This window comes from Dromiciops gliroides, chromosome 3, assembly GCF_019393635.1.
Source record: "Dromiciops gliroides isolate mDroGli1 chromosome 3, mDroGli1.pri, whole genome shotgun sequence".
Taxonomy (NCBI): Eukaryota; Metazoa; Chordata; class Mammalia; order Microbiotheria; family Microbiotheriidae; genus Dromiciops; species Dromiciops gliroides.
The window spans coordinates 15054806-15072570 of record NC_057863.1 but is presented as its reverse complement, the minus strand read 5'-3'; the positions used below and the strand labels follow the sequence as shown (position 1 = coordinate 15072570).

At 43.3% G+C, this 17765-nt stretch overlaps 1 protein-coding gene across 1 annotated transcript in view; it reads left to right on the top strand.

Moving 5' to 3' along the window:
* The first annotated feature begins 1487 nt into the window (after positions 1-1487).
* DHX36 (DEAH-box helicase 36) overlaps positions 1488-17765 on the top strand; it is a 48130-nt gene continuing 31852 nt past the window's right edge. The window contains exons 1-3 of the mRNA XM_043994324.1: positions 1488-1838; positions 10610-10734; positions 11805-12057. Of these exons, the coding sequence (XP_043850259.1) occupies positions 1602-1838; positions 10610-10734; positions 11805-12057 (615 nt within the window). The 5' untranslated portion in view covers positions 1488-1601. The remainder of the gene's footprint in view (positions 1839-10609; positions 10735-11804; positions 12058-17765) is intronic.

Below are 17765 nucleotides of genomic sequence, written 5' to 3'. Positions count from 1 at the left end.
TAGCTGCTCGGGGGTGGGGAAGGGGGGTCGTGACAGTTAATCATCATTTTGCTAGACGCCAAGTTCAGAATTTAGGAGTCATCCTCAACTTTTCACTTTCTCTTCTACCCTCGGTTCCTATCAGTGGCCAAGTCCCATCAATCTTCCCTTCACAATGTCTCTCCCGTCTGTCTGTATTCTCTCCCTTCATGCAGCCAGAACCGTTGTTCAAACCCTCTTTGTTCCCTGGCTTATCTAGGTCCCCTCCAGCTTCTCTCGCCTTTCCCTAATACCTTCCATCTCATCTGCCCAGATCTTGTGTACCTAGTTATCTACAACCATACTTCTAATTGGATGCGAATTCCTGGAGGGCCGGGGCTGGGTTTGAAGCCTTTTATTGTATCCTCTGGGCTTATCGGGATGCCGGGCACAAACACTTGTTGACTTCCTCTTTGTGTAGGGTAGGATTTAGGAAATTCTAAAGATTGAATTGAAATAGACAACCAGGCGTCAAATTCGGGGACTGTCAGGTCAAGTTTCTAAGCTTTCTGCTGGCAGTCATGGTGAACGGCCAGTGTTATTTTTTACTGATTTTTGTTTTTTTTGGCGGGGGTGTGTGTGTGTGTGTGGGGGGGTATTACATCAGAACTGCTGCATCCTTGGTTTTTATTTATTTTTTTCCTCATGAAGACGATGGCATTGGATGAGCAGCACGGTCAGCGAGCTCCCGGACTTTCAGGGGTATTTCTGTCTCGGTGGGTTCGGTACCGTTCCCGGGCTGGAGCCAGGCGGGTGCTCGGACGCCCACTGCCATGCTCCGCTCCGGGGCCCCTTCTGATGGGGTACATTGGATCCGAAGTCCATCGCTGGCACCCCGCAATAGGGCCGAAGATACCCCCTAATTACATGGTAAAAACAGGGGGCTGGGGTCTGTTCTTGGTTTGCTTCACGCTTCTGGGGCGTCTCCCTGAAAAGTGAGGGGAGCAGGCAGATGGGGGGGGGGGCGCACAGGGTGACGTCACTTTATGGGAGTCACGCAGGGAAGCCCCTTTTAACAGGCTCAGGTTCACCCTGGACCCTACGGAGCCCCGTTTGGGAATGAGGTGAACTTGGGGAGAAGAAAAGATCCATCTTTATTTCTCCATAATTATTTCATTTTATGCATTTTGCGATGGGGGTGCATAGTCTTCACCAGACTGACGCCCAAGGGCTCAGGGCATAAAATACGTGCACGGAAAGCTCTTGTGGCGCTCCATTAAAATTCGCGCCTCCCGGTCACCCTGGAAGTAGATTCGAACTCTAAAGTTCGGATCGGTCCCCCGCTGGGAGACTAGGGCAGAGCTCGCCTCAGCTCCCGGAGCTGTGCGCGCAGCCCAACCAGCGGCCCGCGCCCCGCCCCCTGGGAGGGCGTCGAAGCGCTCGCCCTAAGCCCCGCCTCCTCCCTTCCCTCGTCGCCGCTGTTACGTCACCGGAGACCGCTTCTTGTGACGCGACGTCGCCGATCTCCTCGCGCTGGGCGCCGGAAGCGGAACGGAAGTGCACGCGAGACCTGCTTCCGGGCCCCGGCGCCATTTGTAGCCGTTGCCGGTCCCTGCCTGGGGAGGCTTTTCTCTGTCGGGACGATGAGCTACGAGCACCGCCAGAACTGGGGCCGCGATGGCGGCGGGCCCCGCGGCTCGAGCGGCGGCGGGTACGGGGGGAGCCGCGGCGGGGGCGGAGGCCGGGGCGGCGGCGGCGGCGGCAGCGGAGGCGGCGGCGGAGGCCGGGGCCGGCATCCCGGGCACCTGAAGGGCCGCGACATCGGCCTGTGGTACGCGAGGAAGCAGGGTCAGAAGAGCAAGGACGCGGAGCGGCAGGAGGTGAGAGCCCGGTGCTGCTGCGGGCCTTCCCCGGGCGGCCGGCCCCGCGGGGGGCGGGGTTCTGCCCCTGGGCCCCACAATGTCCCCTCCCCCCCGGGGGCGTGTAAGCTCCAGTTATTGTAGGCAGCTCCCAGCTAGAAAGCCCCGGCCCCCGCTGTCCGGCTAGGCCCGTGGGAGGGAGGTCTACACTTGTGACCAGGTCAGGGTAGGGCGTCCCCGGTGTAGACCAGCACCCTCCTCACCCCCCCCCCCCGGTTCTCCCCCTTTGGAGCCGGGGAGGGCAGATCAGTGCGGGGGGAGGCTCTTGGGAGCCCAGCCCTGCTCCAGCCCGGTCCTGGTGGGTCGGCCCCGTTTGGACCCGGACAGAAGTCCGGCCTGGGGACCGACTCCGTGGGGAGCCCCCTCCTCCCGGGATTCTCCCCCCTTTGGGAAGGGTGGAGGGGCAGGGACTGGGGCGTAGCACCTGTGCGGCATGTGTAGTGTGTGCACGTGAAGCGCGTGTAGCGTGTACATGTGTAGTATGTGTGGCGTGTACGTGTGTAGTGTGTAGTATGTGTGGCGTGTACGTGTGTCGTGTGTAGTATGTGTGGCGTGTACATGTGGTATGTGTGGCGTGTACATATGTAGTGTGTACGCGTGAAGTGTGTGTGGCGTGTACATGTGTAGTGTGTACACGTGAAGCGCGTGTAGTGTGTACATGTGTAGTATTGTGGTGTGTACGTGTGTAGCGTGTACGCGTGAAGCACGTGTAGCGTGTACGTGTGTGGCGTGTACATGTGTGGTATGTACATGTGTAGTGTGTACACGTGAAGCGCGTGTAGCGTGTACGTGTGTAGTATGTGTGGCATGTACATGTGTCGTGTGTACACGTGAAGCGCGTGTGGCGTGTACATGTGTAGTGTGTGTGGCGTGCCCGCAGGTTAATTCACATCGGTCAGCGGCCGGTTCTACAAATACTTTGCCCCTCGCCTTGGTTGTGGACGAGAAGCCGGCTCGGCCCCGAAAGAGGCTTCTTCCGAGTGGGCATCGATCTCAGGACCGCCTTGGAAGCCTTCCGGGTGCCTCGGGATCGATTTCCCCCTTGGCAGCCTGGCCGCTCATGCCTGCTGTCCTGCCTCCCCAGGCCACGGGGCCTCCCGCTGGGCCCAGAGCTGGTCTTCCGAGGTTCAGAGGGGTTTCGAAGCTTCAGGCCATCGGAAACTCCGGTGTCTGGTCTCTACTACACGTTCTCGGTGTATGTCTTGCTTTACATTCAGCAGAGTCTTTGGACAAAGTCATCTCCGTCAAGTGTATTTTTTGCTAACATATGCAGGTAGATACATACTGGAGGCGAGCCTTTAAATGTATATTGTGTTCTATCAAATCAGATTTTTTGTTATGATAGGTCACATTTTATATGACAATTTAAGGTTTGCAAGATATTTTACATACATTATCCTATTTGTCAACAGTCTAAACTTGGGGAATGTTAATATTGCTTCACCTTTCAGTCAACTGGGGACTAAATATATGCTGTGGAAAATCATGCCAAGCTTGCCTATTTTCCTTTTGTTTTCCTCATGGGTATCTTTAATACCTATGTTAGTTTCCTAAAGTTTCTGTTGAAACGAGAAAAATAGGCTTTGGGAAGAGTAGTTATTACTATTGTCTCCATCCTTAACCATCCATGGTTTCCTCTACTTCCCTTCTCCCTGACATTTTTTGTTAACTTCCCATGATAATACTTTATCTTTCCTTTCCCAATAATTTGTGGCTCCAGAAAGGATCCTTTTCTCTTTGTACTTAGTCTTTTTTCTTTTCTTTTTTTTTTTTTAAGTTTCTGGCCATTTCTACTTCATGATGCAGCTAACTTAGAACTAGTACAACAGGTCTGAATGTGGTGGCACCACTTTTTTTTTTTTTTTAGTGAGGCAATTGGAGTTAAGTGACTTGCCCAGGGTCACACAGCTAGTAAGTGTTAAGTGTCTGAGGCCGGATTTGAACTCAGGTCCTCCTGACTCCAGGGCCAGTGCTCTATCCACTGCGCCACCTAGCTGCCCCTGTGGCACCACTTTTTAATGTAGAAGATGGTTTCTTATTTAAACATTGACAACTTTTCCTTTGTTGCTGCTCATTTCTGCTTTCAGTTTCACCTTTAAATGCTCTTGAAATGATTTGGCTTGAGTCTTTTTTTTTAATCATTAAAGTATTTTATTATGTTTTAGTTACATGTAAAGATAGTTTTCAAGATTTGTTTTATAAGATTTTTAGTTCCAATTTTTTTCTCCCTCCTTCCCTTCCCTCCCCCCTCTCCAAGACAGAAAGCAATCTGATATAGGTTATATATGTACAATCACATTAAACATATCTCTGCATTGGTCATGTTGTGAAAGAAGAATCAGACCACAAGGGAAAAACCTCAAAAAAGAAAAAAAACAGCCAAAAAGTAGAAACCGTATGGTTCAATCTGCATTCAGATTCCACAGTTCTTTTTTCTGGATATGGAGAACATTTTCCATCATGAGTTCTTTGGAATTGTCTTGGATCATTGTATTGCTGAGAAGAGCTAAGTCTATCACAGTTGATCATCCCACAATGTTGCTTTTATTGTGTACAAAGTTCTCCTAGTTCTGCTCACTTCACTCAGCATCAGTCCACTTAAGTCTTTCCAGGTTTTTCTGAAATCTGCCTGCTCATCCTTTCTTACAGCACAATAGTATTTCATTACATTCATATACCACAACTTGCTCAGCCATTCCCCAAACGATGGGCATTCCCTCGATTTCCAGTTCTTTGCCACCACAAAGAGCTATAAATATTTTTTGTACACGTCGTTCTTTTTCCATTTTCTGTCATCTCTTTGGGATACAGACCTAGTAGTGGTATTACTGGCTCAAAGGGTGTGCACAGTCCCATAGCCCTTTGGGCTCAGTTCCAAATTGCTAGCCAGAATGGTTAGATCAGCCTACAACTCCACCAATGATGCATCAGTGTTCCAATTTTTCTGTAGCTTTTCCAACATTTATTATTTTCCTTTTTTGTCACATTAGCCAATCTGATAGGTGTCAAGTGGTACTTCAGAGTTGTTTTAATTTGCATTTCTCTAGTCAATAGTGATTTAGAGCATTTTTTCAAATGACAGTAGATAACTGATTTCTTCATCTGAAAATTTCCAGTTCATATCCTTTGACCATTTCTCAATTGGGCAATTACTTAACTCTAAATAGAAACTACTTAATGTAAATGGACCCTTTTACATAACCTAAAGTCCAAGTAGTAAGGCGGGAATATTCTGGAGGGGATAAGTACTGGTAGCATGTCAGGGGTCTGAGTCTTCTTCAGATGTGATACGTGGATCCAGCTGTCAGTTCCTTTTAGTTTTGCAACAGAGGGTTTTGTCAGCAGAACTTGGTAGGGAATCCTTGTGTAGGTTCGTTTTCCAATAGACTGATTTAAGACTCAGCTAGAAAATGACTTAGAGACAAGATGGTTAAGGTGATGAATAGTTTTGGTAAGTCCTTTGCAATGAGATAGAAGGGAGGCCTTGATGGAGAGGGAGTCACTCGAGGGAGAAAAGAGAGGCATAGGATGCCTAGTGATGATTTCAAAAGGTGAAAGAGAATGTTTACCAAAAAGGGTTCCCCTAAGGTTCAGAAGTACTACGTTCTACCAGACCTGAGGATTGGGGGTGGTAAGCAAAGTGTAAGTTTGGAAGCGCACTGGCCAGGAAGCTAACAATTGGGAGATAATTGAACCAGTAAAAGGAGTACCTTTATCACTGGGAACTTCTTTAAGAATTCCCTAGGTGGGAAAAATCCTTTCTAATAAGCACTTGGCTACAGCTGTTGCAGTAGTTTTCCTGCAAGGGAAAGCTTCTTCCCAATGGAAGAACATGCAAACCATAACTAATACAAACATAACTGGAGTTTGGGGGTGGGGGAACTTGCAACCTGGATCGGGGGCTAGCTCATCCAAAGAATTGGAGGCTTATCATGAATCTTATATAAAATGAACTTCTTTCTTTTTTTTAAAACTCATATTAACCAAAGGTTTATCTATTTTATTCATTTTTTTTTCATAAAATCAGTTCTTAGTTTATAGGGGGTTTTTTTTGTTTTGTTTTGTTGGGCGATGGGGGTTAAGTGACTTGCCCAGGGTCACACAGCTAGTAAGTGTCAAGTGTCTGAGGCTGGATTTGAACTCAGGTACTCCTGAATCCAGGGCCGGTGCTTTATCCACTGCGCCACCTAGCCGCCCCCTATAGTTTTCTTTCATTTTATTAATCTCTTCTTTGATGTTCAGGATTTTAATTTAGTATTTAATTGGGGATTTTTAATTTGTTCTTTTTCTAGATTTTTTATTCACATGCCCAATTCATTGATCTCTGTCTCAATTTTGTTCATGTAAGCATTTAGAGATAGAAAATTTCCCCCAAGAATTGCTTTGGCTGCACCCCATGAGTTTCGGTATGTTGTCTTATTATTGTTATTCTCTTAGATGTGCCACTCTCAGGTGTGCTGAGCTGCTGCTGTGCCAACATGTGCTGAGCTGCCCTCCCCTTTCACCCAAGTGAGACAGACCTTTTCTGAAGTCTTCTAAATTATCTCAAGTGAGAAGATTGTGTCTCTCTGTCTTTTTGTAGGTTCTATAGTTCCAGAATCCGTTTAGAGGCTTGATTTTGATGTTGTTTTTGAGGGAACCGCAGGAGAGCTCAGGCAACTTCCTGGCTTCTCTCTGACATCTTGGCTCCCTCCAAGAACTCTTGTGGCACTGGCTTTAATTGTGTTTCTTTTTTTTTTTTTTTGCGGGGCAATGGGGGTTAAGTGACTTGCCCAGGGTCACACAGCTAGTAAGTATCAAGTGTCTGAGGCCATATTTGAACTCAGGTACTCCTGAATCCAGGGCCGGTGCTCTATCCACTGCGCCACCTAGCTTCCCCCTTTAATTGAATCTTTTTTTTTTTTTTTAGTGAGGCAATTTGGGGTTAAGTGACTTTGCACAGGGTCACACAGCTAGTAAGTGTTAAGTGTCTGAGGCCGAATTTGAACTCAGGTACTCCTGACTCCAGGGCCGGTGCTCTATCCACTGCGCCACCTAGCTGCCCCTTAATTGAATCTTAAAGCAAGTTTTCTGCAAACTTATTTTCCCACAATTCCCCTCACTATTTTATGAAGTGACACTTAGAATTTCCCACCAATCTTCTTGACTGTCACATGTTTCCATAGCAAAGGGATTTGTCCTTTGCAGGCTGACATGGTTTCTTAGCTCTTGACATTCTTCCTGTGCTATTGCATTGAATGTGTTATTCTGCCACAGTTATTGGTGATAGGCCATGTAGAGGATTTTTTCCATTTCTGGTCCCCCCGAAACCGTGTTTGACTAGGTCAGGTTGGATCACTTTTAATTTTACATGCTGGCTTTTCAAGTTTGCTCTTATAAATTAATGGTATCACTAAGGCTGATTCTGATAGAATCTCATCTGTAATCAGTCATTTCTTCAGAAAAAATCAGTTTCATTTTCCAGCATCTCCCAGCTGTTATTGAAAAATACATTTGGGATATATACTGCATCTCCTCTATTTGTGTCTTTGTCCTGCATGACTTGACCTCTTGGTTTCCTCCTGGTTCCTTCAAGAGTTATCTCAGATTCTAACCTCTCTTCAGCAGCTCCTTTCTACTCTTGCCTGCTGCTGGTCCCTTCCCCTCTGAGATTACCTTCCACCACCACTCAGTAAAAGCCTAGAGACTAGTTTTGCCTTTCTTTTTCTCCTCTGTATTTGGCCCAGATAAAGCATTTAAGAAATCCTTATTGACTTAATGTGCTCTTGATGATTTTTCAAGAGGTTTCTAAGCCTTGGACCTCTTCCTTTCTTACTCCTGCTTCATATCTTCTAAAGTTTTTTGTTTTTAATCAGTCTCCCTTCTGTCTTCCTTTGCATTGGGGGGGGGGGTGGATTTGAACTGAGTCTCGACAGAAGCTAGTTAAGCTTAGGAACTAGAGGCAAGGAGGGGCACAGAGCTGAGAGATGGGCATTTGTGTCAGGAACAGCAGGAAGGCCATTGAGCTGCATCATGGGGTGCCTCGAGGGTAGAAATTAATGTGTAAGAGCACCAAAAATATAGGGAGGGAGTTTAAATATCATTCAGAAGGTTTTTTTGTATAATCTTGGTGCTAATGAGGAGACATTATTGACTAGTGGAGTGATAGGGTTAAATCTGCCCTCTTGACAGTTTAGTAAGTGGAGGCTGGATTGAAATAGGAATAAGATAAATCACGGTGGCCCAGTGTTTGAGAAGCTTCATAGAAAAAGAGAGATTTGCCTGACACTTAGTAGGCACTTAATACGTGCTGATTGATTGACTCAATAAGCCTTGAGAGCCTCACTAATATTTTTCAGTAATTGACATTCATAATTATGAACCAGATAATCATAAAGACTGGCTTAGGGATTGCATTTTAGGAATGTCTTCAAGTCAAATTGATGAATTTTTTAAAAGTTGTGTTTAAAGCATTAAGCCTTCAGCTATTCAAAATGATTCATTCTCCCAAATAGATTGGGATTTTACTTTATTGTGATTCATTTGTTTTACCTCCATTGAACCTTTAAATGACTATAAAAGAATTATCAACTAAAAAGCTTTTAGAATTCCCCCCCCCCATTTTCAGTGCAGTCTTACCTGGAATGTTTTCTTTGTGCAGTTATTCTGACAGGTAGTCTAAGAATGTTAATTTTCCATGTGAATCGGCAGCAAAGATGAAAAATTGCAAAGATGAAAAAAAAACCTAATCTGTCAAAAACCTTATGAGAGGAAAGGGAAGACACACTCTTCTGTGCACACCTTTCATTTAAAATAATATGAAAAGCTGGGGCAGCTAGATGGCGCAGTGGATAGAGCAAAGGCCCTGGATTCAGGAGTACCTGAGTTCAAATCCGGCCTCAGACACTTACACTTACTAGCTGTGTGACGCTGGGCAAGTCACTTAACCCCAATTGCCCCGCAAAAAAATAAAAAAAAAAAAATATGAAAAGCTCCCAGTTGCATAGCACTTGGAGGGTTATAAAGTGTTCTCCTCATAACAGCTCTGAGAGCTAAATAGTTTAAGTATTTTTATCATCATTTTATAAATGAGAAAACTAAGGCTCACAGAGGTTATGACTCACATGACAAATAACTTTGGGGTTCAAGATTCAAAAATCTAGGTCTCGATTGTAATTCCAACTCTCAGTTTGAAAATTGGTGGTCTGTCAGCTTGTCAGGTTCAGGTTAGATGTTGGGATGGAATGAGGCACTCATAAATCATTGAACAGTTAATTGAAAGTTTATTTAGTCCTAAGACCGAAAGGGTATATTCAATAAGGATACTGTAGCACTTAGCTTGAGAATTTGCCTCTCTCCCTGCTCTGCCTAAAAGGACAGAGTAAGGGGCTCACCTGTGATCTTGAGTCACTAAACCTGACCCCATGTAAGTAAGCCTTTTTAGTAAGTAGACCAGGAAGCTGTGTCAAGGGAGGTGTGATTTGAGCCTTGCCCCCTTTCTGAGCCAGCCGGATCCTTGCTTTGTTACCTTTCAGTCACAGATACTAATTTATTGGGTGAGAGGTGGGAGAGGTGAAGTAGAGTGTGGAACCCTGCTAGATATCCGTCTGATCACACCATCTAATCCAAACCACACACACAAAAGTGGTATTTATTGTAACATACTTGACAAGTAGTCATCCGGCCTGGTTTGTTTTGGTTTGGTTTGGTTTTTGCAGCCCTTTAGCAGGGAGGAACATCTCCCCCCCCACCCCCCAGGCACATGTGCACACATGTGCACGTCCCCATCACTTTTGGCAGCTCTCATTGTTAGGAAGTTTTCCCTGGCAAAATTGGCCTCTTTGCATCTTCCATATTTTGCTTCTGATTCACCCTTTTAGGGTCTAATCCATCTGTCATGTGATAGCTCTTTAAATACTTGAAGACATGTTCCCCCTAAGTCTTCTCTTACTCAGGTTAAACATGCTTGGTTTCTTCAACTGGTAACTCATAACATGGGTTGTACTCCTAGACAATAACTTTCTTAAACTGGCAGCCCGAGATTTACAAGATTCTATGAGAAATCAGAGGAGAGGGAATACTTTTGGCAAGGGGCTGGTGGGTGTGAGGATTCAGGAAAGCTTCAGAGAGGAAGGAGGTGATATTTAACTCTTGGTTTTAGAAACAACCATTTGACTTGTGACCTTCTTTTCACTTTCAAGCTTTCACACTGTTTTGGCCTATTAACCTTACTACTCTGTCCACATTGTCATCAGCTTTTTATGTTGTGGCTCCTGAACTTGAATCTTTTTGATGCACTCCTACTTCCAGATCTCAGGGTTGTTTCTCAAACACCAAACATTTTCTGCACTCCATTCTGCATTCTTTCACTCCACTTAGCCCTGCTTGCTTCTCTTCCTTTGGCTAATATGTTTGACGATAGGCTTGGGAAATGACCATTCTCCCTTTTCCACCTGCTAGTTGGGTAAGGTCTTCTTCTGCTTAAAGTTGGGGAGATTAACAAGATTCTTTGTTTTTGATAGAAAAAATAAGTAACTCTTACAGAGTGACTTGTTAAAATTTGATAAAATCTAAGAACGAAAAAGAATAGAAATCTATAGAAGAAAGTGGGAGGAGAAAAGGGCTTCAGGGAGGGAGATGTTTTATTTGTTTTAATTGATAACTATAAAGAGAAATGAAGTCTTGTCAATGGTTGAAATTAGTTCAATTTGCATAATTGTTGGTGACAAACTTTTTTTCTTCCTATAACTAAGAGAGCTGTAGTGCGTATGGATGAACGTCGAGAAGAACAAATTGTACAGCTGTTGAATTCTGTCCAAACCAAGAATGACAAAGATTCTCAGCCGCAAATATCCTGGTTTACTCCTGAGGATCATGGGTAAAAAAATTATTCTTTTCAAAAATGGGTAGAAAATAACAGGTCTTTAAGTAGCAATGTACCTGACAAGAATAACAGTTTAAAAGTACTATTCTTCATTATTCCACATTATGGTTCAGGGAAGATTAAAAATTCCTCTTTCCATCAAAGACTAATTCTTAATATTGTTAATCATTTTTCTTGCATAGGTCAGGGATGATAACAGGTGAGAGACTTTTCTTAATTTTTTAAAAACCGAGGTATACATTTTTTAAAGTATCATTTTTTATTTCAGCTTTTTTCTGGTGGTATGCTCTTTGTGAAGTCCTAAGACCTTTTTAGGCTTGTAACTAGGAAGACTTAACTTAAGTGATTGCAAATTCTCCAGATACACACATATTAAGGTACCGCTGTTGTATAGGCAGAGAGAGAGAGAGAGAGAGATCATGCATGCATGCATGCTTGTGCCATGTGCACACCCACACATACATATGAGAGAGAGCATGAGTATAACACAATGAGTTATTTACTTATTTATTTTTGGCGGGGCAGTGAGGGTTGTGACTTGCCCAGGGTCACACAGCTAGTAAGTGTCTGGGTCTAGATTTGAACTCGGGTCCTGGGAATCCAGGGCTGGTGCTTTATCCACTGCTCCACCTAGCTGCCCCACAATGAGTTATTTTTAACTGTTAGCTATGTTTTCACAGACCACAGAAAATACAGATTCATAATTCCATTATACTTTTTCATTCTTGCAACTTTTGTCTGCATTCTACAATGAATACTCCAAACAAGACAACTTAAAAGTGCACACGCTAATGTTAAAGAGGGCACTACTGTTCTTTGTAGATTGAATAGAGAGGAGGCAAAGGGCTATCAGTATTAATGATCAAGAATAACTCATTCGATGTTCAAAAGAAACACATAGATTGAATTCAGTATTGCTAAAGTGTCTCAATTGCATTCATTTGAGAGTAAGTTGAAGGCCTTAATTTGGGCACTTTTGTTACATGTTTTAAAAGAAGTTCTAGTTTTTTTTTTTTTCCAAGACTCAAGTGACTCAGTGAACTCTGCAATTTATCTCAAAATAGATATGGGACTGAAATTCCTGTCCAGAACAAACCAACTTCAGAAAAGAAATATTTGGAAAAGGAAAGGAAAACTTTGGACCAAGAAAAGAAGCTTGTAGACCGAGGGAAGAAATCAACGGACAAGGGAAGGTCATTTGTAGATAGAGATTCTGAATATCTCTTGCAAGAGAATGAACCGGATGTGGATTTAGACCAGCAACTTAAGGAAGACCTAAAAAGAAAGAAGTCTGATCCCCGCTACATTGAAATGCAGGTAATGGAGAATATGACCTTTCTGTGGCTTTTTTTCCCTTTAAGTTTCCTTTTGTATATACCTTGGCTCTCTCTTCTCATCATTTCCAACAAAAGAAAGAAAAAGAAACCCTTTGTGATTAAGTTTGGCAGTAAGATACTGTGTAAAAAACTTGGAAACATCTTGGATAAGTTTCTTTATCTTGCTGGGTTTCCTAAGACCTTTATCTCTCTGGAGATTGAGGTTTGGTGATGGAGAGTTCTTCCTGGTTCTGAGATTCTATGCCCCAAGGTGGAGAGGTGGTGACATGATAAAATGTTAATGTGATATTTAAATATGGTATTTAAAAACTCCCAAAGTCCACTGTGTGCCTTTTCCTTCCAGGAGAGGTAACTGAGTCTCTTTAGTGTAAGATTTTGTGAATTGTAGTTATATTCTTTATGGATTAATGATGGGTTGGGGATGATCATCAGCAATGATAGACTTTAGAACTTGTTGGCACCCTAGGTGCCTAGTCTTTTTGTTTTATAGAGAAGGAAATGGAGGTTCACAGAAATGAAGTGATTTGCCCAGAGTCACTCAAGCATTAAGTAATGGAGAACTGTGGCACCTGGGTGCCGTGTCTTTCCACAGTGCCACCAAAAAAGCTAAGAGGTGGTTAATGATTTAAAAAGAGAAGCTTAGTGAGCATTGATCCCCAGGGAAGGGTTTGGAAAGAACAACTTGCTAAGAAGAGCCTTAAGAACACAGAAGATAGAAAGGAAAAAGGATCAGGAAAGCTGGGGTGGAAATGGAAATCAGGAACTCCTGTGACCAATGAGGGGTGCAGTTCAGGGAACCTTGCTAAGGGCAATTGACTGAGTTTCTTTCATAGACCCCAGAGGGACTCTAGTGAGACTGGTAAATGAGAGGACTGACAAAAACAAAAGCTAAAGGGAAATAAGCCTTGAGGCTCAGACAGGAAATCCATTGTTTCTCCAGGGATATCTAGGGCTCTGGGAGAAGCAAATGGACTACATAAGTTTCATGGCTTGGGCTCAGTTAGTGGCAAGATGTGTTGTAAAGAACAAGAGATGGCCAGTACTTAGATACCATAAGATCCATAGAATAGGCAGCAAGCGTTGTCAGGGCATCTAGACTTGTGGATGTTAGGCATTGGGGCCCCTAGAATGATAGAGAGCTGTCAGTCATCTAGTCCAAGCTCATATTTTACCAATGAGGAAATTGACTCAGAGAGATGAAGGGATTTGCTTGGGGTCACACAGTTGGCAAATAGTGGCATTCTGCAGGAAGTAAACTAGTAGCCAAGGCAGGAACTTGGGCATCAAGGAGGTAAGACAGCTAAGATACACAGTGGGACATATGTCCTGGGGAAACAAGACAAGAACCCATTTAGTCCTCATTTGACTTGGTGCTGAACCAGCAAAGCACAGCTTGAAAAGACAGGTTAGAATTTAGTGGCACTGCCAATGATGGGTCGGAGGATAGGATTCAGGGACGGAACTAACCACAACATTATGTCACAAGATTAAGGCATAGAAATGGACCCTGGGATTGGATAAGAGAGTGGACAGGGCATTCCTCAGCTGGAGAATGGGAGAGAAGGGTGATAAAACTAAATATAGAGGGTCCTAGTATTTAGAAGAGAAATTCCCCCATTTAATTCTTTTTATAGTGGTAGTAGAAAGCCATTCTGATGGGAGAGCCTTCTGGAAGGGCTCTTCTCTGGGAGAGGGGGCTCTGACTTGTCAGACTATCTACCTCAAGTTAATTCTTTCTGCGGATGCTCATGTGTGGCTGCTGCTGCCCCTCAGATCAAAGGGAGAGTCTTGTGTGGGCCAGACAAAGCTGTTAGCCTTTGGTCCTTTGGACCACACATGCATTTAATCTTAGATTTTAACATCACAGAATCTGAATTTAAAGTAGCTTCAGAAACTAACTAGACCAACCAATATCTAAGCAGGAATTGTCTTAGCTAGTGAAGGAAGGCACCTAAATAACTCTTGAGACAGCCCTTCCACCTTTGAATAGCTCTAATGGTTGTGAAAGTTTTCCTTTCATTAAATCTGAATTTATCTTTTTGCAACTTGCACTCACCATCTGTCCTTAGTTTTGCCCTTAAGGCCAAGCAGAACCAAGTCTCATCCCCTTTCTGTACTGGCTCTTCTTGTCCTTGAAAACAGTTATTACATTATCCCCATGAGTAGGATGGGAAGTACACCCACTGACCCCTGTAATAGAGAACCGAGGAGAAAGGAGGCCGAAGCATTGATTTTATTTCTTTCGAAAGAAAGGTGCACCACACTCAACTGGGACAACCAGGAGGTGTGACACACCGGGATTAGGAAACCAAGTAGTTTTTATACTCTTTACAGACATCTAATTTGAGCAAAATGTGGTAATTGGGTTCAGCAATAAATCATTCTCCTGGAATGTTCAGCGATAAGTCTCTCTCCTGGGTTGTTAGAGTATTTTGCAAAATTTTCTGTTTCTGCAACAATGTATCATGTCTACATAATGTCTCGGTGCAGACTCTATGAAGCAATTTTTAAGCTGATATGCCTATATTTAGAAAGGGGGATAGTAGCTTCCCATTATTGCCTCTCTCTAGAGAAAAAACAGAAAGAGAGAGAAATAGGGGGCTCTAAGGGGCTTTAAGACTGAGATCAGATCACTAGGCTGAAGGGGGGGGGCACTTTCCATCTCAGTGGAGGGTCATATCCCTATGTCCCTCTCACCCATGTCTTCCCTCATGTGGGCTGCACATCCCTTCTTTTGTCAGCCAAGGGTTGTAAGGTGTGACATGACCTCTCACAACCTGGTAGATCTGTCTTGAACATTCTCCAGCTTAGTAACCTGAAAATTTGGCACCAAGAGCTTACCATCTTCCTGTAGCCTTGGTTAGAACAGCAAGATTATAAGCTACTTACTCCTGAGTACTGTGACTCTTAGAATGAAGGCTCCACCTCATTAGCTCTCTGAGTCACGCAGTCAGTCAGTAAGCACTTACTGAGCACCTCTGTGGTAGGCACTGGCAATCCAAAGAAAGACAAAAGATCGTCCCTGCCTTTGGAAGGGCTTGCAATCCAATGGAGGAGGCTACAACCAAACAGTCAGTACAAGAGAAATAGGAAATAGTGAAGAGGAGGAAGGCCCCACAATAAAGAGGGTTTGGGGAAGGCTTCTAATGGGGGTTGCCACTTAAGGTGAGACTCGATGATACCAGGAAGGAAAGTCTTCTAGGCAAGGGTCTAGCCAAAGCAAATGTCACTGTCCTGTTTCACTCCTACCTCTTTACAGGCCCCTAAAATCTCCAAACTTGTGTTTGACAAACCATTGTCTAGCCAGGCCTTTCCCGGCTCGTACTTGGGAAGTTAATATTTAAAACCAGATGTAGAATTTGGTTTTTTCTTGTTCCAGTTCATCTTCCTCATTTTGACCCTGTTATCAAAGCGTGCAATGAATTTCATTTGTGGATCCTGATTCCTGCACCCAATGTGTATGTTAGCTTTATGGCATCTACCCACTTGGTAAGGATTCCATCTCTCCCAGGAACCACATCATTTTAAAAAATCTGAAACAGCCCAGGCCAAGCACAGCTCAGTCTTGAGTCACTGTTGTAGATCTCTTTTTGTGCTGATGCTGAATCAGTTTTGAGTTCCAAATTCTATCCCCTCCCCCTCCTCTTCCTCCCCTCCACCCTCCCTGAGGCAGTAAGCAATCAAATACAGGTTATACATGGGCATTATACAAATAATTACCATATTAATCATTTTGTATAAGAAAACTTATAATCTGCTTCATCATTTGTCCTCAGCAAGATCGTTGTCTTGCTGAGAAAAGTTAAGTCATTCACAGTTCTTCATCAAACAATATTGCTGTCACTATGTACAACATTTTCTCCTGGCTCTGCTCACTTTACTATACATCAGTTCATATAAGGCTTTCCAGGCCTTTCTGAAATCGTCCTGCTCGTCATTTCTCATAGCACAATAATATTCCATCACCATCATTTACCAGTTGTTTAGCCATTCACCAATGGATGGGCATTCCTTTGATTTCCAATTCTAGAACTACTTTTGTACAAATAAGTATTTTTCTCTTTTGGGTGATGTCTTTGGGATATAAACCTAGCAGTGGTATTGCAGGATGAAAGGGTATGAAAGTTTGATAGCCCTTTGAGCATAATTCCAAATTGCTTTCCAAAATGATTGGATCTTTTTACAACTCCACCAACAGTGGATTAGCATCCCATCTCCTTCAACATCCAATATTTTCCTTTTTTGTTATATTTGTCACTGATAGGTGTGAAGTGGTACCTCACAATTGTTTTAGTTTTTATTTCTCTCATCAGTGATGATTTAGAGCATTTTTTCATGTGACTATAGATAGCTTTGATTTCTTTGTCTGAAAACTGCCTGTTCATATCCTTCGACCAATCAATTTGTTCTATTGGGGAATGACTTGTATTTTTATAATTTTGACTCATTTTTCTATGTTTGAGAAATGGGTCCCTTATCAGAGATACTTGTTTCAAAAATTCTTTCCCGGTTTTCTTCTTTCCTTGTAATCTTGTTTTGCAAAAGCTTTTTATTTTATTTTTTTATTTTTTGGTGAGGCGGTTGGGGTTAAGTGACTTGCCCAGGGTCCCACAGCTAGTAAGTGTCAAGTGTCTGAGGCCGGATTTGAACTCAGGTCCTCCTGACTCCAGTGCCGATGCTCTATCCACTGCGCCACCTAGCTGCCCCTTTTTAATTTTATATAACCAAAATATTCTATTTTAGATTTCGTATTGCTGTCTATATCTTCTTTGGTCCTGATTTCTTCCCCTGTCCATAAATCTGACAGATAAACTATTCCGTGCCCTCTTAATTTGCTTATGGTTTTTCACCTTTAATGTGTAAATCATGTACCTATTTTGACCTTATTTTAGTATTCAGTGTGAGATGCTCTTTTTTTTGCAGAGAGCTTCAGTGTCTGAGGCCAGATTTGAAGTCAGTTCCTCTTGAATCCAGGGCTGGTGCTTTATCCACTGCACCACCTAGCTGCTCCCAAATCTAGGTCTTCTTGACCTGTATGCTTTCCATTTTACCACACTGCTTTCAGAAACATCTAATTGTAATGTTGTCTAGCCCATATATTTCCATCTTCACCATAAGAAAAACATGAGGTTTTGTAAACTGTTTATAGCTTTTCTTGGATCTGACAGTCTAGAAACTGAAAAAAAACAAAATAGGCGAGTCTTGTGTGATTTATTTGTGGTGAAGCTGGTTCTTGTGATTACTCCTTTCTTTCTTTTTTACTAATTCTCCCTTGAATAACAAATTCTAGAGTTTTGCCAGGCTCCATTCTTCCTTTTCTTGCCCCCCCTCCCCATTTTTGGAAACCTGAGGTGGCATTTGCCCATATCTTGCCATTTTTCAGTCTTTCAGAGACCATGGTCTCATGCTCAGCTGTCATGTCTCTGGTTTTTCAGAAGCCTTGGAGGCAGTTCATCTGGACCAGTGGACTTAAACTCATCAGGGGGATGCTAGGTATTCCCCTGCTACCTTACTTATTGACATTCTATCATTTCCTCTCCAAAAATCATTGTCTTTGGAAAAGAGTTAATAAGCACAAATAAATTGGGCAGCTCTGTCTTCTCTCTGCTGCCCCAATAGTGTTTTAAAAAACAGCCGTTTTGTCATTTGTTTCCTTCACAGCCTTATTGTATTTGTAACTCAAGAATT